The sequence below is a fragment of the Hakea prostrata genome, chromosome 5 (assembly GCF_041222555.1).
Source record: "Hakea prostrata isolate BN-2017 chromosome 5, UWA_Hpros_2, whole genome shotgun sequence".
Lineage (NCBI taxonomy): Eukaryota > Viridiplantae > Streptophyta > Magnoliopsida > Proteales > Proteaceae > Hakea > Hakea prostrata.
The window spans coordinates 34,106,924-34,130,619 of record NC_142604.1 but is presented as its reverse complement, the minus strand read 5'-3'; the positions used below and the strand labels follow the sequence as shown (position 1 = coordinate 34,130,619).

The following is a 23,696-nucleotide window of genomic DNA, read 5'->3' as shown; positions in this document are numbered from 1 at the left end:
TCTTCATTTCTTTCCCAAGAGTTTCTTCCATCAATCTGTTGTTCAAGAAGATTCTCAACAAGAATAAGTTGATTTATCCCCAACCCCTGTACTTTTTCTAATCTTTATTAATTTCCCAAACCCTTTCCCCTTTTTCTGTTTTCTTCTTTGCCAAGAGTTTGTTTTATTGTTCAAGCTGTTGTCGGAGAAGAGCCTCAGCAACAAGTTAATTATCTCCAAACATCTTCTTTTTCTAATCTTCTAATTTACCAAACCCTACTTCCTCCCTCTATGTTTTATTTTTCATTTTAACTCATGTTGTATACTGCTCTACTACCCCAAAATCCTAAAACCTTAAAACGTTAACTTTTCAATTGAGACCCTCGAAGACTGGGCCATAGTTGGTCCTAGTCTATCTAGGGCTACATCATCTTTCTTTGATGAACTGCTCAAAAATGGTCCCTGTGCTTAGCGACTCATGTTTACCTATTGTACACTGAATTCTTGAATACTTGGTTACAAACTTACAATGTCTAGTAGCCATTTTAAAATGTTAAGTTCACATATAATTAGAGTACAAGAACACTAAATTAGTTATGTAAACCAATGTTCAATTCTGTTGGGAGTTTCTTGGTGGGTCCATTCCAGGAGGTGTGTACAATGGGATAGTTCAGAGCCTCTCCTTTGAATCTGCCATGTACATATCCCTTGACATATTTTGGGCCCAACTGTTATAGTAGCCCATAATTCCCTTCTATAAGCCCCATTTTTAACTTGGTTAAGACTATAGGAACATGAAGGTGGTACCCCTGTCAGGGATGGATCCGCAAAAGATAATGTCAAGAAAGGATGACCCAGTATCTGTTCCAAACCCATATCCATATGTAGTAGCAAATATATCATGATCACTCCCATATTGCGTATCATTGATGCCCTCCGAGGCAGTTTCACCATCAAAGATATAGTCCATCCCCTGCATATGATACTAATCCAGTCATTTCTAAGCCTTTATCATGAGTGGGGGTTTCTATTGCAAAGTTAATGTGTTGTACTGATGTCCATATCTTCTAGGCTTCTCTAAACTCCTAGCCTCTAGAGTGCCAAACAACCTAGACATCTCCATCACATACCAAATGGCTAGTATCTCCATCTCCATTCTTGTGATGGTGTTGATTTTAGAAACATGCACCGTAATGCTCATCTTGTATTATAAGCTGTTAATTGATTTTGTGCCTGCCCTAACGCTAAGGGGGGAACTGCATGTCCTACCAGTCGGATAGAAGCCTACCCACCTTCCAGCCTAGCTTGTTCATGTCGAGGCCGATAGGAGAAACACTCTTTGAAGTTAACAGAAGCAGTTCCTTTTATAAGCTTGAAAAGAGGCGCTGTAAATCAATTCAAATAGATAGGGGAGTTCTGGAAGAACCAGCCACAAGCCGATGACTGAACTGAGGTATGAACTGGCATTGGACTCATTTATATCTCAAAAAATTGATTAAGTTTAAATAGATTCCAGAATGATAAATCTAAACTTCAGAACTGAAAAATTAACCAGTAATGTGAGATCAACGTGAAGACCATAAAGGAAGAGACATAAAACAGAAATCATGGGAAGAACAAGAAGGATTAAAAGATAGAACCTGATCTGTTGTAGAGTTCAGAAATGGAAGAAAAGAAGAAAGCAAGTCGGAAGAAGAGACTTAAACCATGCTTCCAAAAAAAAATTCCTGGTTTTTTTTTTTGAAATAAGAAAATTGTGTTAATGCTAAATTCAATTCTATTTAATAGAATTTAGTGGTAGTGGGTAGAAATCCTAAACTTACTGATAATACATAAGTTCCTTATCACCCCACTTTTTCTGTTTGTTGGTTTTTTTTTTCCTTTTAAATTTTTTTTGAATTTTAATTTGTAGTTGGAGAAAGGAGTGTCAAACTTATGACCTCCTCTTTGTGAGATGTTTGTATTTGCCAACTGAGAAACCCCTTGGATTTCGTTCCTACATTCTTAATAACTCAATTATTAACTTATGAGTATGCTGTGCAAACTAGTATCATCATTTACCTCAAAGCAATTATTACTTAGACAAGAGAACACCTTTTTTTCAACCATGTCTCCAGAGCGCTACTGGTCGTCCCCCCCCCCCCCCCCAACCAAAAAAAAAAAAAAAAAAAAAACCCTGCAATATCATTTCAATTTGTATAAAATTCAGTCTTGGGTAACTCAATTCTATTTTAGAAAATTTAGTTTAGGGGAGGTATAAATATGTATGACCTAGATCTCCTAGACAAACTGATAATATGTTCCACCTTAATTAGGTGGGTTTGAAATAGAACTCTATATTAAGTTTACAAATCTTTGAAATTAACTCAAGCATTTATCACTTAGAAGGTAAGACACCTTTGTGTACGTTTTTGTGAGCAAGCCGCACTCTCACCTTATGAGCTTATAAATTAGCCTGGTTATGATAAAACCTCAGAAATAGATGGCCCAACCTATGATGTAACTATCTAAGGCTTGAATTCAGTTCATCGGATAGCCCTATCTACCAGTTTCCTGGTTGGCTTCCCTAGCTTGTACATCGCCGTATATACAGAGTGATGCTTTAATGCAGAATGATTACATTCATAATTTTTATTGATAAGTTTGAATGATGTAGTCTGTGGATGTGAGGATAATCTTCGATTGATTGACTTTCTGCAGCTCCACAAGATCAACGACGAGCAGAAAGACAGAATTCGAAAAACTGAACGTGCTCTGCAAGTTGCTGAGGTGTTTAACAAACAATTTATTGGCTTTTAGCTTCTCGTCTCTTAATATGGTAGTTGGTGGCGTTAATGCTGTAAATTTAACGTTGTCATATCTTCAGGAAGAGATAATGAAGGTAAAATCTGAGGCTAATTTGAAGATCAAAGAGTTGATGGAGGTAAGCCCAAATTGCATCGTTGTCTTTGCATTTCCTTTTCTGTTTCTTTGTGGGCTTTGTAGTATCCTTGCCTTTATAAAGATGGCTTTGGTCTTGATCCATTTCAATTATATAAGTGCAGTAGCATTGAAGATTCCTACCTTGTAAATCTTTGCAGTTTGCTACTTCTGACTTCTGATATGAATGAAATGTAAAATGTGATTGTGGCGTGTATAGATAAAAGTTTGATTTGTAATTGTGGGTCCTAAGATGATCATATCACATTTAGTAGTGTAATTATTATTGTCACAAGAATTCTTATTAATAATGCTGTTGGAGTTTCCTGTACTTTCTATATTAAGCTCTGGAAGGGGCAAGCGGAAACTATGGTCACCTGTATTGTTGGCTAGAAGTCTTGTAGCAGGCAAAGGGTATTTCTGGATTTCTGTACTAGAGCAATTTTTAGATTGTTTGAAGAAGGGCTGTCCACTTGACTATTTGCTCTTGTGCTGCAATGATGGAGAAAATGTTGTCTCAAAACTTTGTTCTGTTGCATATAAAAACTCCACAAGCTGAGACTGTTTGGAACAGAAGGTGCAGGGTTTAAAGATCTGAATCCAATTTCGGGTTGGTGTCTCATGTATTGGGCTTCATGTGCTGGTCTGATCCCTATCCTTGCTGATGCGGGCCCTTGATTGGGTGTCCAAGCAGGGTAGCGACACAAGGATTCTCTTAGAACAGAACCAGATCTCATTATTTTTGAACTGCATTGTATGCCTTATTTTGTGGGGTTAGGGGGTTTATTTAAGGTGCGGGCTTAAGAATAAAGACTAATATGGATAGGAGGGCTGATTTGAATTTCAGCCTTAATGGAAGACTTCTAAAAAATATGGGTCAGTGGAGGGGAATCTAGGAGGCTTAAGGTTGATGGCCTCCCAGGGTTCAAATGGAGCTTAGGTTTGGATTTAATGATAGTTTATGCTACAGAAAGTTTCCTCCGAAAATCAACAAATTCTAATGGTGGGAAGTTGGGTTTCTAATAGGCCAGCACTTGGGAATGTGAAGTGCATGTTTAATGATGGATTTGGTTTCAAATCTAAAAAGAAAAACAAAAATAGACAGAGAAAGGTTAAGTCCCTAACTTAGGGACTGTCACCTGCCTGGGAACTCCCCAGGTGACAAACTGTCCAGCAGTCTTTGAGGTCCGAGACAGTGTGTTTTAAAGGAGTCCAACTCCCACTGTCATGACTCTCCTGGTGAGGACCATATGTTGCCAGGTGTAACAGGTCATATTTCAAGTAGTTTTACTTGTTTTTGATACGTATTTATTCTTCGTTAGGGGCAGAATCCTCTAGGGGGGTTGCTACTGAAATAAAAAGGGAAAAGGTCTCTTGCATGAAAGCAAGGTGTTGGAAGTCAAAGAAGGGTCTCTTGTTAGGAGTTTTATTATTTTTTAGTTCCACATTGGGTATTCTTGTATTCTTCATTTCATTTTATTATTATAAATAAAGGCCTACAGTGTCATAATGACACAAGTTAGGATTTATTCACCATTCCAACATGGTATCAGAGCCACTTCAACTCAAGACTGATTGTGGGTGTTTAGAAGGCCTATGAGGCTGCTTTCTAACAGCAAATCAGCTATTAGTATAGCATATAACCCAGTTCAGCATGACAGGACAAACGTGTAGAGATTGATGGGCTTTTTATCCAGGAAAAGGTCGAGTTTGGGCTGATTCAGATTTCATTTGTCACATGTGATAATCAATGAGCTGACATCTTCACCAAGAGCTTGAGTGTCAAGTCATTCAGTAGCGTTCTTGGCAAGTCGGGCTTGATAGACATCTATGCACCAACTTGAGGGGGATTTTGTAAGTCAAGGAAGGATAGTTTTCTTTGGTTAGGAGTTTTATCATTTTTTCGTCCCACATCGGGTATTCTTGAATTCTTCACTTCATTCTATTATTATAAATAAAGGCATACTGTGTCACAATGACACAGGTTATTGTTTATTCACCATTCCAACACAAGGAGAGTCCCAAAACGTCTTTAACTAATTCCTCTATAATCATAACTACAGCCTACCTTTTCTTAAGGAACAAAATTTAACCTTTTTCAAACGTCTATCGACTCTAATAGGGATAAATTGTCAACAGTCATAATTGATAGTTAATTAAAATCTATCAACTCTAAAAGGACTAGGCTTAGAAAAGGAAAAGGAGAAATTAAGTATTGGAATTTTGGTAATCAATTCATGACCCATGGGGGGGGCTTCCCCCGCTGGGGAGAAATTAAGTATTGGAATTTTGGTAATCAATTCATGTACCCATGTGGTGGGTCCATATGGTTGGTTATGCGGGTAATCCAACCATTGAAGGTCAAAACCCATTTTATATCAAAGTTGGGTTGTTTTCTAAGGAAAAAAAGGTCCTCTTTGGTCCCGGGTTTGCATTGGTGGGAGGTCTCAACTTAGGTTGTCTTGACAACTAATAGACAAGGAGACAATTCCATCCAAAAGAAGAGGATGAAAATATTAGAGCAGTATGGAATACAATTCCATCCAAAAGAAGAGGAGGAAAATATTAGAGCAGGTAGAAAACATATTTGGGGTGGGTAGGATCAAAATCTTGCATTTGGGATGGGATAGAGAAATTCCTAAATCAGAGAGCACATTAAATCAGTGTGTGGTGTGGAAGCTTGATGCAGGTCCAACAGTGAATCAGCCTGTTTTCCTCTGAAATCAACGTAGTGTTGATAGACATAACTCACATAAGTGTTGCGCCTTTGTTTAATATGTTGTTTTCTAGTTGTGGGCATACTGTGGTTCCAAAAGTTTTCTGTCCAGGCCAAGTATGAGTCTGACAATAGGTTAGTTTATTAGTTCTATTGTTTTAATTATGAAAATTTTGTCCAACTCAAGTTATAAGGGCAGAATAATCTTTTTTATGTTATACTTAAGTTGTGAGAATCTAAGTCAGTCAGTATCTATTTTCCTGGTTTAAGTCAGTTTTCTAAATCCTAATTTCACTAAGATCTAAGGGTATCCCTGATGATTGGAATACACTACAGTTGATTAATAGATTATTGCCTCTTCAAGCCTTTAGTGCTTTTGTGTGTGCAGTTGTTGCTACTGCAACTATTAGTTTATGTCAACATTGGTTAAGAGAGTCTGAGAGTTGAGTATTCTGTTGAAATTCTTGGCGGAGTAGAGCCAAATCCTTGCTATGGCTAGATAGACAGCCTTCCGGAAGCCATTCCATTTGTTTCAAAGTTCTACAAGTTCTCATCCTGGTATCTGGTAGCCTGCACTCCTTTCCCTTTCTCATATCATGCTTTTTTATTTTTCTTTAATTTTCTTGAATTGTCGGACTTTCCAAGAGACCTGAAATTCTAGGTTAGATATTCATCAATCCAACCATTTGATCTATCCCACACTATAGGTACATCATTTCCCTAATCCTAATGACCTTGGATCTTGGTTTGACCCATCCCAGCCATCCAAATTCAAGATACAAATATTTTCTTCAATTTTTCATACTTCCTAAAACCCCATAACAAGAACCTTCGTGTCATCTAATTTAATCTTCCAACCCCAACCAAACTTGGGAATCATGTATCTCAAGGAATTTGTCCCATGTTTCCGTTGGGATGGGCTACGTATCCTTGATCCCCTAAATATCATTTAGGAGTGTGTATATTTTAACCAAAGAGCCTAAACCTTTTTATGCTAAAGCCAAACCTATCCACTCATATGAGCCACTCTTTCTTCCCTGTGTGCTTATCTAATGGGGGTGCTTCGTGCCTTAATTACTCTAATATTTGGGGCTATCTGAATATGGATTTTTTAGCTGTCACTATATATGCATACTGTTATCTGCAGTGAGTACCTGATTCTTTGAGTGTCTAATTTTTACTGTTTGCAAGATTAATAAGCTTGAGAATTGGGATTTATGATCAGGTTAATGGTGCATGGCTTCCTCCTTGGCTTGCAGACCATTTAGTTCAGCTTCAGGTGAATTTATGCAGGTTTGGTATTATTTACTACTAGCCATTTTCTTGTGACCACTATTTTATACAATCTTTCTTTGTTGCAGTTTGTTATTGCTGAACACTGGAATCAGCATGGGAAACCAGCAATGGACCTTGTGGGCAAAAAGGTTTATTGTTGAGTTGTATAGTCTTAGCTGAAAATTTCTAGTTTATGTCCACATCTTGGAGATGCCTGTGTCAATTTCATATTTTGTTCCATATTTTATTGCATTGTTTAACCAGTTTTACGTTTCAAAATTCTTTAGGCATTAGAGAAAAAAGCTCAAGCTCAGAAATGGGCTGAACCCCATGTTATATCAGTTAAAACTGTAAGTTATTATTTGTATTTCCTTTTTATATTTTGTTTATTCATGAGTGTCACTTTCTCCAATCTAGTGTAAGGAATTTTCATTGTTTATGTAGTTTGTCGTTTTATTTTAATTTATTTGATGTAATTTATTATGGCTATGACGAATTCTTTGTTTTACAAATTTGGGGTTCTAAATGTTTTGTAATTTTGACTGGATATATCCATTCTGGTTTTTTGTTCTCCTTTTCAAAGAGATGGATACCAGCTTTGAAGGAACGTTGGTTGATAATTACAACACATGTTGAACCGCACCTCCAATTAGTAACTAAGAGAAGCATTGAGTTCTATGAGGCGTCTAAAAGCACTATAGCACCATATGTGGTTAAAGTACAAGAATTTTCTGATCCTTACTTTCAGGTATATTTTATTTCTTTACTTTTACATTGGTGTTCCTTGTCTGCAGAAGGTATTCATAAAGACATTTTTCTTGACTTGACAGGAAGCCAAGAAGTTTACCAAGCCATACATTGATCAGGTTGCCACTGCAGCAAAACCTCATGTTGATAAAGCACGGATTGCCTTAAAACCATACACAAAGAAGGCAGTTCAGAGTTATGGTAGATTCCTTGAGTCAGCAACCACACACCATCGCCAGGTATGGTTTTCTTGGAATTTTTAATCTGCTCTTGACAAATTTATTTCTTCGTTCTGCTGAAAATAATGATTGGAAAGTTTCCATTGCCATTTATGCTGGCCCATACATACATTTGCATTGGTGAGTGCCTTTTTTGTTAGGCATTTTCTTTTTATTTTTTTTGGGATTGTGAACATGAATTGCACATTGTCCGCTCTGTATAAAGACGCACTGGTTATCTGGACCCTTAATGATTACATCATGCATAGTTGTTGCAGGCTTAAGTGAACTAAGGTGGTGGAGAGGGTTAAAATACAAGGTAACACCAATTAGTTATGCAAGGCATCCAAGACATCTAACTAGCGATCATGGTGGTCAGGTTATTCAAAGCACCTGGATGCGAAGTTGCCACCTTGACATCTGTGTAACCAGGGTCTTTGCAACAACGCATCAGTGAGCCTTATGGGAGTAACTTAACATCGAATACCCTTTAAATAGAAAAGTTGTTGCAAGTGTACCAAACACCTCTCAGTAAATTCTAGCTTATCAAAAGAGATGCTTTCTAGCAGTATGGATGCTGCTTGGTCCTTAATCACTTTTCCTAACAGAAGATTCAGATCAAATATTAACAAATCTTGGTTAGTTTGTGCTCCAGACTTCATCCAACTTTGGAATTGGTGTCAATCTTGAGTTCCATAGGTAGTGTGCTCCAGACTTCATCCTAGTTTGTACTATGTAATCTTGGTGTCAATCTTGATTTCTGTGGTAACCATTCTGGTAGTCTTCTTCATAGAATCATCATTAGTTGGTTCATCTGGTGGATTTTGAGCCCTTTCGACTCTTTTGTGTTCTTCCATGCTCTGCAACCACTAAGATGTAGCCTCAATTGAATGAGGTCCAATAACCAAGATCTAAAAAATAATTAGCTCAAATAGGGGAGGGAGGATTTTCTGTAGGAGTTATGTTGGTTAAGGGATCACCAAAGATGAGTAGCAAAAGGGCTTCTTAATTAGGGTTGAATATCAGGTGCATATTCCTAGATATAGAGAAGTATGATTCAACAGGTGGGTGTTAGAATGGGCTAAAAACTTTGAGGGAATGACCCCCCAAGTTTGGTGAGGCTCCAACTTGTAAGCTGGCTTTATCCTAAGTTCTTGATTTAGGGTTTGGGTGACTCTAGAAGTTCAAGAACCTGTTGTTTTTTGTGGTCATGCAATTTGGAATTAGCTGAGGCTTACATGGATTTTTGCCTTCCAATCAGTTGTGTTTGAGGCCATGTTAGATACAATGCTTAACCTATGCATATCCTTTCTCACCACTTCTCTTAAGGTTATTTTAGGTCTACCCCTAACTCTCCTAGTTCCTTCAATCTGGATTATATCACTTCTCCGTACTGGGGCATTTCTAGGTTTTTGTTGAACATGGCCGTGCCACCTCAAACAACTTTCCTGAAGCTTATCACTTATGAGAGCAACTCTCAGACCAACTCTAATATGATCATTCCGTATCTTATCCTTCCTATTTTTGCCACTCATCCATCTTAGCATTCTCATTTCTGCTACACTTAGTTTATCTATATGATTCTTTTTAACAACCTAACACTTTGCCCCGTGCATCATAGCTTGTTGAATGACGGTCCTATATAATTTTTCTTTAAGCTTTAATGGAATACGTCGATCACACAAGACCCTAGACGCACTTATCCACTTCATCCACCCAAGTTTAATTCTTTGGAACACATCATTCTTTATATCACCTATTTTATTTATGATTGAACCTAGGTACCTAAAAGAATCACTTTGAGGAATCTCCTTATCTTTAAGTTTCACTACCTCATTGGGACTAAAGTTACAAACTAGATATTTTGTCTTCGTTCTAGTTATTTTAAAGCCTCTTAATTCCAAAGCTACTATCCATGATTCTAACTTGGTATTAATCTCCACTTGAGTCTCATCTATCAGCACAATATCATTAGTGAAAAACATACATCCAGGGACCTCGTCTTGAATGTTTTTGGTTAATTCATCCATTACAAGTGCAAATAAATATGGGCTTAAAGTTGATCCTTGATGTAGCTCAACTGTAATTAGGAATTCGTTACTTTGTCCCCCCACTATTCTTACACTTGTCATTGAACCATCATACATATCCTTAACTATGTCTACATATTTACTTGCAACACTTCTTTTCTCTAGTACTTGCCAAATTAACACTTTAGGAACTCTATCATAAGAATTTTTTAGGTCAATAAATACCATATGAAAGTCTTTCCTACACTCTCTATGCCTTTCCATAAGTCTCCTAATAAGGTAAATAGCTTCCGTTGTAGATCTTCCCGGCATAAACCCAATCTGGTTCTCCGTAATTGTGGTTAAGTGTCTCAAACAGGTTTCAATTACTCTCCTATAATTTCATAGTATGACTCATCAATTTAATGCCCCTATAGTTATTACAATGTTGAATATCTCCTTTATTTTTGTAAATTGGAACCATGATGCTTCTCATTCATCTGGCATTTTCCTTGTGCACGTAATCTTATTTAACAACTTAGTCAACCAAACTAGCCTGCGGGTTCTTAAGCTCTTCCATACTTCTATTGGGATTTCATTAGGACTTTGTGTCTTGCCTAGTTTCATCCTCCTTAGTGCTTCTTTTACTTCAGACATCGAAATTCTCTGCATATATGTTTGTAAATTGGTGCCTTGGTGAATGGTGTAATCATCTGACTCACAGGTACTTGAAGGCTGAAGCGTGCTCATTTAGTAGACTAGAGAAATGCATATTTTTTTAATGTCCTCATCACATACTAGTACTTTACCATCTCCATCTTTAATACATCTAACGTGGTCAAGATCTCTACTCTTCCTATCCCTTATTTTAGCTATCTTATAAATAGATTTTCCCCCCTTTGTTCATGTCCAACTTATTGTATAATTCTTCATACTTCTTCTCCCTTGTTTTTTCCGTAATTTTCTTAGCTTCATTTCTAGCCAACATATACTTTTGAAGATCCTCTACATCCTTAGTTCTTTGCCATGTCTTAAAACTATCTTTCCTATTCCTAATGGCAACTTCAACCTCACTATCCCACTACCAAATCTCTCTATAAGAATGGAGTTTTCCTTTTGATTCACCTTGGATATTTTTAGCCACCTTCTTGATACACAACCATCTCATTCCACGTCGCACTAGTGTCCCTCTCAAAATCCCACTTTCCTTGTTTGACTACTTCATTTGCGAAGGATTTCAAGCACTCTCCTTTCAAGTTCCACCATCTTATCCTCGGATAGTTAACCTTGCATATTTTATGAGTTTTTGGGGTTAGACACATATTCAAGACCATAAAGTCTATGTTGTGTAGTTAAGCTTTCCCTTGGTATCACATTGTAATCCTTGCACAACAATTAATCAGTCTTTCTAGTTAGGAAGAAATACATTTGGCTTTTATGATGTCCACTTTTGAAGGTTATGATGGCCACTTTTGAAGGTTATGATGGCCACTTTTGAAGGTAATTAAATAATCCTCTATTTTTGAAGTAAGTATTTACAATATATAAATAAAAAGCAACAACAAAATCTAAAATTGAAATCCCTTCCTCATTTCTCTCTCCAAAACCATATACTTCATGTACACTCTCATGCCTCTTAGATCTTTTCCAACGTGTCCATTTAGATCACCTCCTATGATAATCTTTTCTCCTTGATGAATTTTTTGCATTAATCCATCCATTTAGATCACGTCCTATGATAATCTTTTCTCCTTGACAAATTTCTTGCATTTATCCATCCGTATTTTCCCAAAATTCTAACTTTAGACTTTCATTCAATCCTGCTTGAGGTGCATATGCGCAAACTATATTTATAATCTCTTTCTCCATTACAAGCTTGATAACAATAATCCTATCACCCACTCTTTTAACATCCACCACATCATTCTTAAAATCTTTATTCACTATTATACCTACTCAATTTTTATTAGTTTTATCCCCAATATACCAAAGTTTAAAGTCATCCAACTCTCTAATTTTCTTACTCTTCCATCTAGTCTCTTGAATGCAAGCTATATTAATCATTTTTTTCCTCATAACATCTATCAATTCGCTCTTATCTGTTAAAGATCCTATGTTCCAAGATGCCAATCTAATCCTAGTTTTTTGGACTAGCTTCTTTACCCGCACTCGTCCACGGTGCGGGAACCCTTGCTTACTTTTCACCGCATCAGGGCATTGATGCAATGCGTCGCTTACGGGGGATATCCTAGCTAAACCTAAACCTAAACCTTGCCCATTTATCATTACACCTAGGCCATAGTGTAGTGTCACTTCTTTTTTCGGGGAACGCCCTAGCATAACATTTATCATATAAGGTTGAATCCATGAAAAATGGTTTGGCTAGATATTTTCCGGTGCCAACTGCCGACCTGAGGCTTAGATCCATGTTATTACTTACCAGGGCTGGGGGAGGGTGGGGGGATCGGCCTTGGGACAGATCTGATTCTTATAATGGTTCAAGTCTGGGCACCATGTTGGTTAAGGTGCCTAGACGGGAGGAAAGGTGTTGAGAATGGATGAAGACAGATAACAAGTGAAGAAGATAGCTGGGGAAGAGGGAGTACTAGCAGTGCTGCCATCACAGTCAGTATGGTGGAGGAGACAATAGTAGAGAGGTAGAGGACTAGTAAAACAGTCAAGGCGTGCTGTTGGATGCTCTTCGTCCCAAGTTTCAAAAATGAAAGCACTGTTTCGGCTCTTTGAATAGGAGCATGTAACCCTCATTGGTAGAATGTGGGACTTTGGCTCACCTGTGTAGACCCAACCTAGATGATACCTACGCGTCCAATGCATTGATTCAACTTGGTGCCTTGAAACTATGATGTAGGCCCATTAAGGTAGCCCCAATTAAAGTGGAGAATTCCAAACCAGCAGCCATATGCTTGTATATACAGCCCCATCCTAGCACTTCTTTGACTTCTGGTGGGGTGTAATCCACCCTCACACTTTCTTTTTACCGAATAAGTGATGTAACTACGATTCTAGGGTTAGGGTTCTGAGATTGTGTCCCCAGAATTAAGGTAACGCAGAATCCTTTCCTCTTGCGAACCAGCAAAGTAATTATCAAACCTGGGAATGGAAGATTTAACAAACCTAGATGGGATTGTTTAAGGATGAAAATTGGGATTTAGGGTAGAGATTGGGATTAATAAGAATCTAATGGGCTGTAAAATTAGGTTAACAGATAAACGTGGGATGAGTTTAAGGTTTTGTTGGGAAGATCTGGGATGAGTTAGGGTCTTGAGAAGATGCTTCAGACAAGTTAGGATGGGCAAGTTTGACATGGGTTGGTTTTGAGATTTTTAGGGTTTTAACAAATCCCTATGGGATGGTTTTGAGATATTCAAAATCACCCTAGGTTGAAAGAGAAGTGGTGGATAGGTTTGGAGGGGTTTGGGGATGTTATGACTTATTCTATGGGATGTATGAATGCTTCTTGGGAAGGTTTCTTGGGATCTTGGTAAGTTCTTAGCACTTTCTTGATCTCTCTCTTTCTTTTCGCGCTCTCTTTTTTTCTTCTTTTCTTTCTTTTCTTTTCTGGATTTCAGATCTGCCACAAGAAATAGAAGAGGGAGAGAAGGGGCCAAACGGGAGGAAAGGGAGGGAGAGGGTGCTGTAGGGTATGGGGGAGGGTGGGGGTGCTTCGTAGGGTTTCCACAATGGTGGGGGAGGGGTTTTGGGGTTGTCGCAGGGGTGGGAGGGGGCTGTTGGGCTGCTGCACGGATGGGGGAGTGGTGTGGAGCTTGCGCAAGAAGGGGGCGGGGAGGGTTTTGGGTGAGGAAGGAGGCTAAGGGGCTGGGCTGCTGTGCTTGAAGATTCTGCTGGTTTGTTGAACTGATGTTGGAGATTAAAGAACTTGCTGGAACTTGAAAAGATGTTCTCAAAAACCCGCTATGGCCCTTCCAAGAAGACCATGATTCAATTCTCTCAAATTTATATTTTTAGTATTCAATTCAAGTTGTTGTCCTTACAAAGAGTTGGGGGCTTTAAATAGCCTTATGCTTGGAGGGAAAAGAGTTGGACTTAAACAATGAAACCAAACTCAACTCAACTGGGGAATCCATTATGTTCTTTGAAAAAAATAAAATTAGATATGGACTTGCAAAAATAAAACAAAAATTGCAGGACCAGAAATAATAATAAAGCGGCAAAATGAGCAAAATACCCCAGGTAGGATTCGGCCAGTCCACCAAGTGTGCCAATTGAGCTGAGGTCTAGGGCCCAAGTTGCTGGATCCGCTGGTGAGAGGGGCCTGCTTGCAGCGATAAGCTTGTTTCTGAATTACCTACTTCAGAATGAAACTGATGTAAATTCACTGCCTCTGACGGACCCAGTTGGTTTCTAGACCAAGATGAACTGGTCCAATGGTTTCCACTCCAACAAGGGTTGGTGTTAGGTAACTTATTTAGTGTTTTATTTGTTTTAAGCTACCTAATAAAGAGCCTCTTAGAGTAGCAATTGAGCTGCAAGTTATTATTTCGAGTTGCTCCGTCAGTGTCATTGCCGAGTCTCTTGTTATTCCCTTATGTATCTGCTTGTAACCCGGAAAATGATAGAATGAATTGAATATAAAAATGAGTTCCCTCATTGAGAGAGTGCGTGCTTGTGTGACATTGCCCTTTCCGAGAAAAAATTGATTCTATTCCCTATTCCTCTTTGGGCTGATATTCTCTCCTCCTTATGTGCCTGCCTCTTAGCTGGATTTGAACAATTGCAAACAAAAATAGTTCATTTATGCATGAAATTGGATATAAAATCTAATTTGAGTTTGATATTGGCGGTAATTGTAGAGGTGCATTTTCTTTTTTAAATGATTATATTAGAAGAAAAAAATACAATTCAATTTTGGTCTCTCTTATTTGCTCTACATTGCACCCTGCAGTATTTCTTGATATTTTCTGTGGTTTTGTCTAGGTTCAAGACTCTGTACGGGAAACACTGAAAAAGCATGAGTTAACAAGACATCTTGCAACCAATGAGCTGGTGTGGTTTGCGGTGTGTATTGTATCTATGCTCTTCCCAACCCCCTCTTTTTCCCCTTGGCCAGATTTTATTCATGCAGTAGCATATCTTATCTAACACACCGTTTTTAATTGTTGTAGGCCTCTGCTTTACTTGCTCTTCCAATACTAATCTTAACCAGAATGCTTTCAGCCATATTTGGGTACGTTTTATTCTTTATTTATTTCTCAGTTGTTTATTCTTTAAATCTGGCAGATGTTGAGATCCCATGGCCTCTTCTGTTGTCATGTAAATGTGTAGACAATGCTAAAGATAGGTGTGATGGTGTAGTGACTGCCATGGAGAGAGAGAGAGAGAGAGAGAGAGAGAGAGAGAGAGAGAGAGAGAGAGAGAGAGAGAGAGAGAGAGAGAGAGGGAGGGGGGGGGGGTTGTCAAGGTAATTGATTCCCATTTACAATCCCATTTACAATCAAGTACACCAAGGGTTAGCCTTATTTACTGTGCTTAATTAGAGACCATAGTTGTCAAGGCAATATTTGGTGGAGAATTGTCTAAGTGCATAGGCAACCAGGTCCAAAGTGTTATATCTTATTTTTTATTTTTGTAAATTATGTTACATGTACACCATATGTCTTGTCATCAAAGAGCAATAGCAAGTCAAAACAAGTAATGGAAAATCAACATTCAGCCACGTCAGGTCACCAAAAATCAACACTAGACCACATGAAATCGTCAAAATTCAACATTGAGCCACATCTAGTCATTATGGTTCAACATAAACTAGGTGACCCAAAAAAAAAAAAAATAGAGGGGGGGGGGGCAGATGAAAACTGAAAAACAAGCTATTGAAAGTTTGAAACAAGCAGATTATGAATTTGGTGCCTATTGTTCTTGGAATCTAGGTTTGGAAACTCATCTTGACTTTTTCTGTTGACGAGGTCTAGATTCTTAATGTGATGGTTTTCTTGTTTTGTTACAGTTTGGTTTCTGGATTGATGTTTTGGTTGGGAAATGAGCTTGGTTGGTCTGAAAACCTTGTGGGAAGGTTACTCGAATATTAAGAAACATACTAAGCTTTCAAATGGGCATTAAAAAACACAAACATGCATACAATTAAACACAATCTAGTTATTTAAATTTGCACTTTTTGTTGGCAATGAAGGTCTATTGTAACCCTAGGTTTTGGTTTAGATATTCGGGATCTTCTAGAATGGAACCAGCACACAATTAGGGTTTCTAGGGGGTTTCGGCTAGAGTAGAACAGGTGTTAACTGTTGGGGGAAAGTGTCGCGTGAACGAGGTGAGAAAAAGGGGGGACCCAACATATCTAATGAAACTGCTTGTTGAAGTAGCTACCTACCCGGCAAGTCGAGAGGAATACTTGCTGGTTTTGCAGATCAGACTGTCTTGTGTTGTGGTTCCTTCAACTAGAATAGGGTCTAATTGATAAAACTCAATAAAATCCTGGTAAATTCTGAAGTTTCTGCAATTTCAAGGAAGAAGATGAAGTGCAGGCTTTCAGAAGTTAGGGAAATTGGGCTGTATTTGCAGAATTTAGGGTAGGGATGGGTTCCTTAGGCTTATGCAATCCTAGAGGGGCTGAAAGGGGCCTGGGGTCGAGGGTTTCCTGAATGGGGTAGGATAGGGTATTGCTGGGAAGAGAGCTACGGTTGCTATGGTGGATGGGTAAGGGCTGCACTTGGGAAAACTGGAAGTAACTTGCTGCTGTAGTTGAAGAGGAAGGAGAAGATCTCAGATTGCAGAAACAATGGCACAATATAGCCCTAGGATCCCACGACTTCACTCAAGTCTTTCTTCATTTCATAATTTCATTAACTCAAACCTGACTCTTACATTAATGGACTTGGCTATTATAGCCTCTAAAATTGAATTGGATTCAAATAAGGAATCCCTATCTACTTGGGATCCAAACACTTATTAAAATAGAACTTGACTAAAATAGAACTACTATTAAGATAAGGTTCCTAAAATCAGGGAACCCTATCCTAATCAACTAACAACTCTTGCTAACAATCAAATACCAAAATTAGCTCAATAACTAGGGCTTCAAAATTGGAAATAAAAACAAATTTAAATTTCCTAAATTAAGGTGGACTTGGTCAACCAATTATGGCTTGATCCTTGGGGGGGGGGGGGGGTAGGAAAATGACCATTCTACCATTCGACTCCCCTTGGGTGGTCTCTTGCTCTTGGATGGTTTGGGCCTCCTTATGGGGTTGTCTAGGGCAGAGGTTACATCAAGGTCAAACCCCACTTGTAAACATGTTATTGTGCATATTCTTGCACATAGTGTGAAGCTTCAAAGGATGTGAGACATGATTGATTGGTTAATTAGGCATTAATTGAGAGGTGAAACATAATTTAAAGATTGAGAGGTTTCTATCACGAAGTACAAACTTGTGTTAACCAATTAGTAAATATTACATATTACCTAACATTTAACTGCAAGTACCAAGTATAGAACAACAACAACAAGCCTTGTCCCCACTAAATGGGGTCCACTTCATGGATTCTTACCTTCCAATCAGCTCTGTCTAAGGCCATACTAGATATAAGGCCTTAGCTATGCATATCCTTTCTCTCCACTTCTCAAAAGGTCATCACTTCTCTGTATAAGGGCATTTACATGCCTCCATTGAATTTGACCATGGCACCTTAAGTACTTTCTTGAAGCTTATCACCTATCGGAGGTACTCCTAAACCAGCTTGAATATGATTATTCCTTGTCTTGTTCTTCCTAGTTTTATCACTCACCGATCGTAGCATCCTCATTTCAACTACACTAAGTTTATCTATATGATGTTTCTTAACAGCCCTACACTCTGCACCATACATTATAGCTGGTCGTATCCTAGTTATATAGAAATTTCCTTTGAGATTTAGAGGAATACATCGATCGCACAAGACTCCAAACGCACATCTTCACTTCATCCACCCTATTTCGTTGGGAATATCATGCTCTATATCACCTTTTTTATTTATGATTGAGCCAATATACCTAAAACCATCACTTTAAGCAATCTCCTTCTCATCAAGTGTTGCCACCTCATCATCCGCTTGATCAGTTTGAAGTTTCAAACTAGGTATTACGTTTTCATTCGACATATTTTAAAACCTTTTGATTCGCTCTCCATGATTCTAACTAGGTATTAATCCCTATTGTGTCTTATCTGTCAACACAATGTCATCAACAAAAAACATACTCCAAGGAATCTCATCTTGAATGTCTTTGGTTAATTAATCCATTATAAGTGCAAATAAATAAGGGCTTAAAGCTGATCCTCGATGTAGTCTGACTGTAATTGGGAATTCACCACCTCATCCTTTCAACATTCTTACACTTGTCATTGAATTATCATGCATATCCTTGACTATGCCTACATATTTACTTGCACCATTTCTTTTATCTAGTACTTGCCAAATTTTGATGCTCTGGGGACACTCTATCAAAAACTTTTTTTTTGTCAGTAAAAACCATTTGAAGAACTTTCCTATACTGTCTATACCTTTTCCTAAGCCTCTTAATAAGGTAAATAGCTTCCATTGTAGATCTTTTCAGCATAAAGCCAAATTAGTTCTTCGTAATTGTGGTTACTTGTCTCAAACGGATTTCAATTACTCCCACAATTTCATAGTATAACAGTATGGCTTGTCAATTTGATGCCTTAATAGTTATTACAACTTTGAATATCTCATTTATTTTCGTAAATTGGAACCACGATACGATGCTTATCCTCCATATTTGGCATTTTTTTGTGCTCATAATCTTATTAAACAACTTTGTTACTGAAGCTAGCGCATGGGCCCCTAATCTCATCCATACTTCTATTGGGATTTTATCGGGACTTTGTGCCTTGCATACTTTCATCTTCCTTAGATCTTGTTTTACTTCAGACATCAAATTTTTTTGCATATATCTTCGAATTGGTGCAATGGCGAGTGGTGTAATCATCCGAATCATAGATACCTGAATTATGTTCATCTAGTAGACTATAGTGAACAATAATACATAAACGCTAGTCATAAAAAGTTAGTGTAAAGAATGAGAGAGAGATGGGGAATAAGGCTTATGCATCATGTGCACAAGCACACTCCATTCACAACAAGAGGTTTGCTGAAAATTACAAGTATGACCCTGAACTCAGCAAAATCACACAAAGACCCAAATAGCTCTAAAGCACAAGATAGAGGAAAGATTTTACTACCAAGTCCTTTGATGAAGACATGAGCCAAATATTCACTTGAGTGAATGAACGGGAAACACAAGAGTCCTTGGTTGAGCACCATAATGAAATGACAATCTATTGCTACATTCTTTATCCTGTCATGCTGGATTGTGTTGTTCATAATGCTATTGGTGGACCTGTTATTATTGTACAGCAGACTCTCATAGGAGAGCTGGAGCTAACACCAAAATCTTGTAGGAGGCTCTTAAGCGACAACTCACATATTATGTGCTATGATGCAGAATTCTACCTCAGCAATGGAATGAGTAGCTGCAATTTCTTTCTTGTTGCATCAGAAACAAGGTTTCCCCCTACAAAGGAACGTTAGCTAGAAGTAGACAGACCTATGATCAAGGAACGAAGTATCGTTAATTTCGCATGGTTCGCTGCCTGGTTTTTCAAATTTCAAAAATCAAAATATATTTATTAAAGTCTGCGGTGCAATTACCCATGTAACATAAATGTAAAATTGATAAAAATAATATAAGAAATAATTACAAAAGGTGCGAGTATCCATGTAATAAAATAAAGTTGAAAAAGTATAAAAATAATATAAGAAATTCTTATAAAAGTACAAAACATCAATCAGTCATGTAAAAGTAATAATATTATAATATTTTTTAAACAAAAATCTGTCTTTAACTCTCTCTCTCCCACCTTCGTCAGTCGTCCCTAACGTCTCCGGCTATCCTCTGCAAGTATTTTTTTCCCAAGGGCAAGCTTTCTCTCTCTCCTTTTCTCTTTCTCTCTCACGGCAACGCACAGTCGGAGACCGCCGGCGGCGATAATCGGCGGAATCTCGCTCATCTCGTTTCGGAGCAACCTTTCGGTTCGCTCAGTAGCGAAACCAGCGAAAGCCGAAAAATAGTTCCCTGCCTATGATCATCCTATGAACTCGCCAGTTAGAATCTGTAAATGCCTTTACATGCAGGTGATGTGAAATCAATTCTAGGGTCATGGTTTCTTGGAAAGATTCTCTAGAGTTAAGGATCCAGACAGAATCTTCCAGCAGAATAATTGGGGTTAAGCTTAAGTTACAGAAAGGTCAGAAAGAAGTCAGGGTCTTTGCTAAATTCCCATGGGGATACTTTGGATCATTATGGTACGGTAAGAATTATTTCAAATTAATATGGGGTGAAAGGATCTTTCTAAAACTAATGTGGTATGATCAATTATCACAAATCAGATGGGTTAGGGTAATTCTTGGATGAAACAAAAGATAAAGAAGAATTTAGGGTTGATAGGAAAAGGGAGGGAATATCCTAGGGTTAACAAAATTGGCATGGGTAGGGATTTGAGATGTTAAGAACATCTAGGAAAGAAAAGTATAGGGAGTTGAGTGTTCAAATGGGATGGGAAGTATCTTGGATAAAGGAGGGAGGTGTAGGGGATCTTGTGGCAAAGGGAGGGAGGGGTTTGAGACTCGTGGCAAGGAGAGGGGTTGTTCTTGCTGGATTCTTGAAAGAATCCCGCGAGTCTTTCAAGGATCTTGACTTTCTTCTTCTTTCTTCTTCTTTCTTCTCCTCTATTTTTTTTATTATCAACAGAAAATAAAAGAAAATCGACAAAGGGGGAGAAGTTGCCGCAAAAAATAAAAGGAAGACAGAAAATTAAAAAGAAACAGAAAGGGGGGGGGTGTATCTTGAGGCTGTTGCAGGGGTGGGAGGTTTTTTGCAAGGCAGGGGAGAGTGGGGGATGGTTTGCGTGAGGGGAAGGAGGCAGGGGATGGGATGGGAAAATTCTGTATTTGTACTTGCTGTAGCTTGAAAAAGAAGACCTTGAAGATGCTGAAAATAGTGCTCATCTGTGAACAAATCTCTTACTCAACCATGGCCCCCTCAACTAGGAAACAATGATCCTCAAACTCAATCAATTTTATTTAATAATCAGAACTGAAGAATTACAAAGAATACTAGGCTTTTTATAGCCTTTAAAAGACTCTAGGACTAAGTGGCATTCCTTAACAGACAAGGGTCCCACCACATAACATGGATCTTGATTTGGAATCTAACAACTAAAGGCATTTGCTGAAAATAAAAAGACTAATTAACTTAATATTCTATCTAAAGAGTTTCACTTGAAAAAGAATTACCTAAGACACTCAACCACCAACTACTAAAAGATGCTTCTAATTAAAAATAAACTCTTGAAAGATAAGATCCCTCCAAAAAGATAGGAACCCTCTTTGTACAAGAGTCTTATCTTATCCACAACCTAACCAATTCAGCCACAACTCAATTTAGGAAATAAAAACCAATTCAAACTCTATAAATAAATGCGGAAATAATTTCAGCACTGAAAAGAGGGCTAAAAAAATGCCCTAAGTACCCTACTAGAGGGTTTGACCAGCTCAAGGGGGCTTATTGGAGCCATCTTGGGGGCCTCACCTAGGGTTTGGCCAAGGGGGGTGTCTCTGTGTTCACATCAGCAGGTGATTGTGGGAGTGAAAAAACCTCTTTTCCTAGGCTTACTTCAAGTTTTAAAGAACTCTGTACGCTGCATATAAATGAGTGGATATACTGACGCTCAAGACTTACATCATGAGCAATGTTTGGTTGTGTGTGTTAGAGGTATATCAATCTTCCTATTAAGGCATTGTTGAGATCATTTTTCTACTGGTTCTCCTCCTTTGCCTCAAGAGGGGTGTATACTAGTCAACCAGGTATCTTAGCTTTGTCAATCCTAGTCAAGACTATCTTATCAATAAGGACAGTAAGGTCAATGATGTGATCACCAGATTTCTCAATTAATAAAGTGATTGCATAGAGGCATCCTGCTGTAGTTATAGCTTTTTTGTGGAAGAGCCTAAACAATGTGTTAGGGGACTATTTAAGCCCGTGAAATGCACATTGCAGCTTACACACCTTTCCTTAGGTTTCCTTACTAAAGAATCCTTGGGAAACATTCATATAAACCTCCTCTTCCAATTCACATGGAAGAAAGCATTTTTGACATCAAGTTGCTCTAGATCCCTAATGACACACGAGAATAGCTCTAACAGACTTCAACTTGGCCCCGGGAACAAAGGTATTCTGGTAGTTGATTCCATATGTTTGTTTCAACCCCTTTGCGATAAACCTGGTTTTGGACCTGTACACTTCTTTCAGCTCTTTGCTTCACTGTTCACCCATCTGTAGCCTGCGGCTATCTTTTCCAGCAGGAAAAGAGATAAGATCCCAAATTTCATTCTTTGTAAGTGTTTGCGTTTCTTCTGTCATACTTTCTTTCCATCTCCAGTTTTCCATTGTATCAGTTTGGGGAAGGGAGATAGAAGACAAGGAAGATATGAGAGCTTGATATGAGGGAGAAAGGGAGTCATAGCATATAATATTAGAGATTGGATGTTGTGTTCAGCACCTCTTCCCTTTGTGAACAGCAATAGGTTAATCCATATTCACAATCAAAGGGGAAAGGTAACCTGATCCAGGCGGAGATCTCTGTTGTTGACTTCAAAACTATGTTAGACATACAAGAGAAGCACTTTGGTTTATGCTTTTTGCTGATGATATTTTTATTGTAGAGGAGTTGAAGCCTGCTAACGCCAAAGTTGGTGTTATGGATGTCTATCTTGGAATACTAGATTTCATGACAAGTTGAACAAACTGTATGTGTGCAACTATTGTGCTAAGATGGTTAGTGATTGATGGATGTTGCTTCAGAGGAAACCACAATAAGCAATTCTGTTAGTTATCTAGGCTGTCTTAAAAAAAAAGAAGGTGATCTGGAGGAAGGAATTTAGTTCCAACTAATGTCCCTCCTATTCTAACTAGTTATCACTTCTACATTTATTTCTATTTTCTTCCTTTGTTTTCTGAAGTAGTCACCTATGAGAAAAAGAAATCCGCAGCATGCAACACATTTAACATAAAATAACCTAAATATTGCCATTAGAGCCACTCGAAAAACAGAGAAATTGGCCTACTTGATGAAACAGGTTCTTTTAGAATCATTTTCAACCACCTTAATAAAGCCGTCTGTGATTTACTATTCCTTTGAATTGCAAGGAAAAAAATCAATAGGAATGTTGTATATGAGATGATTTATTGGTTGAGAACAGGTGCTGAGAACAATTGAGTGTGGTGGAGATGAGGATGTGTGGCAAAACCAGAAAAGAAGTTAGGAAGAACCATATTAAAGCCGAGTTGGGAGTAACACCAATTCATGATAAACTATGAGAATCACTTGAGGTGTCATGACCATGTCCAGCATAGGCCTTTTGGTATTTCCATAATGATTTGGTTCAGATTGAGGAGATAGAAGAGCCAGGTGCAGGTTTAAATTAGTCATAGTAGAAAGTTGAAGGAGCTAGAAGAGCCAGGACATGCATGGCTTAGGTCTGAGATCATGTATGATTTCTAATGGATCTGATTAGGGACCTAGGATCCTTGTCACCGGCTACATTTAGTTGAGATAAAGCTTTTTTTATTTTTTCATTATGTACGGGGGAAGATAATATTTCTAGTAACTTAGCATGAGGTTTTGTATATTCTAGGCTGTTCGCCGGGGTGGGGTTAACTCCGTTTGTGAGCCGTTAACATGCAAAAGGGCTGTAGATTTCACACTGAAATTTCTGAAGTAAATG

General features: G+C 38.2%; 1 protein-coding gene across 2 annotated transcripts in view; it reads left to right on the top strand.

The window, feature by feature from the left end:
• LOC149015855 (uncharacterized) overlaps positions 1-23,696 on the top strand; it is a 36,420-nt gene that overhangs the window by 11,077 nt on the left and 1,647 nt on the right. For both annotated transcript variants that reach the window (XR_016173516.1, XM_089156056.1), the window contains exons 5-13: positions 2,680-2,748; positions 2,846-2,902; positions 6,840-6,893; positions 6,976-7,038; positions 7,177-7,239; positions 7,473-7,637; positions 7,720-7,875; positions 14,820-14,900; positions 15,008-15,069. Coding sequence is in view for 1 of the 2 variants with exons in the window: in XM_089156056.1 (XP_089012182.1) it covers positions 2,680-2,748; positions 2,846-2,902; positions 6,840-6,893; positions 6,976-7,038; positions 7,177-7,239; positions 7,473-7,637; positions 7,720-7,875; positions 14,820-14,900; positions 15,008-15,069 (770 nt within the window). In the remaining variant the exon portion in view is untranslated. The remainder of the gene's footprint in view (positions 1-2,679; positions 2,749-2,845; positions 2,903-6,839; positions 6,894-6,975; positions 7,039-7,176; positions 7,240-7,472; positions 7,638-7,719; positions 7,876-14,819; positions 14,901-15,007; positions 15,070-23,696) is intronic.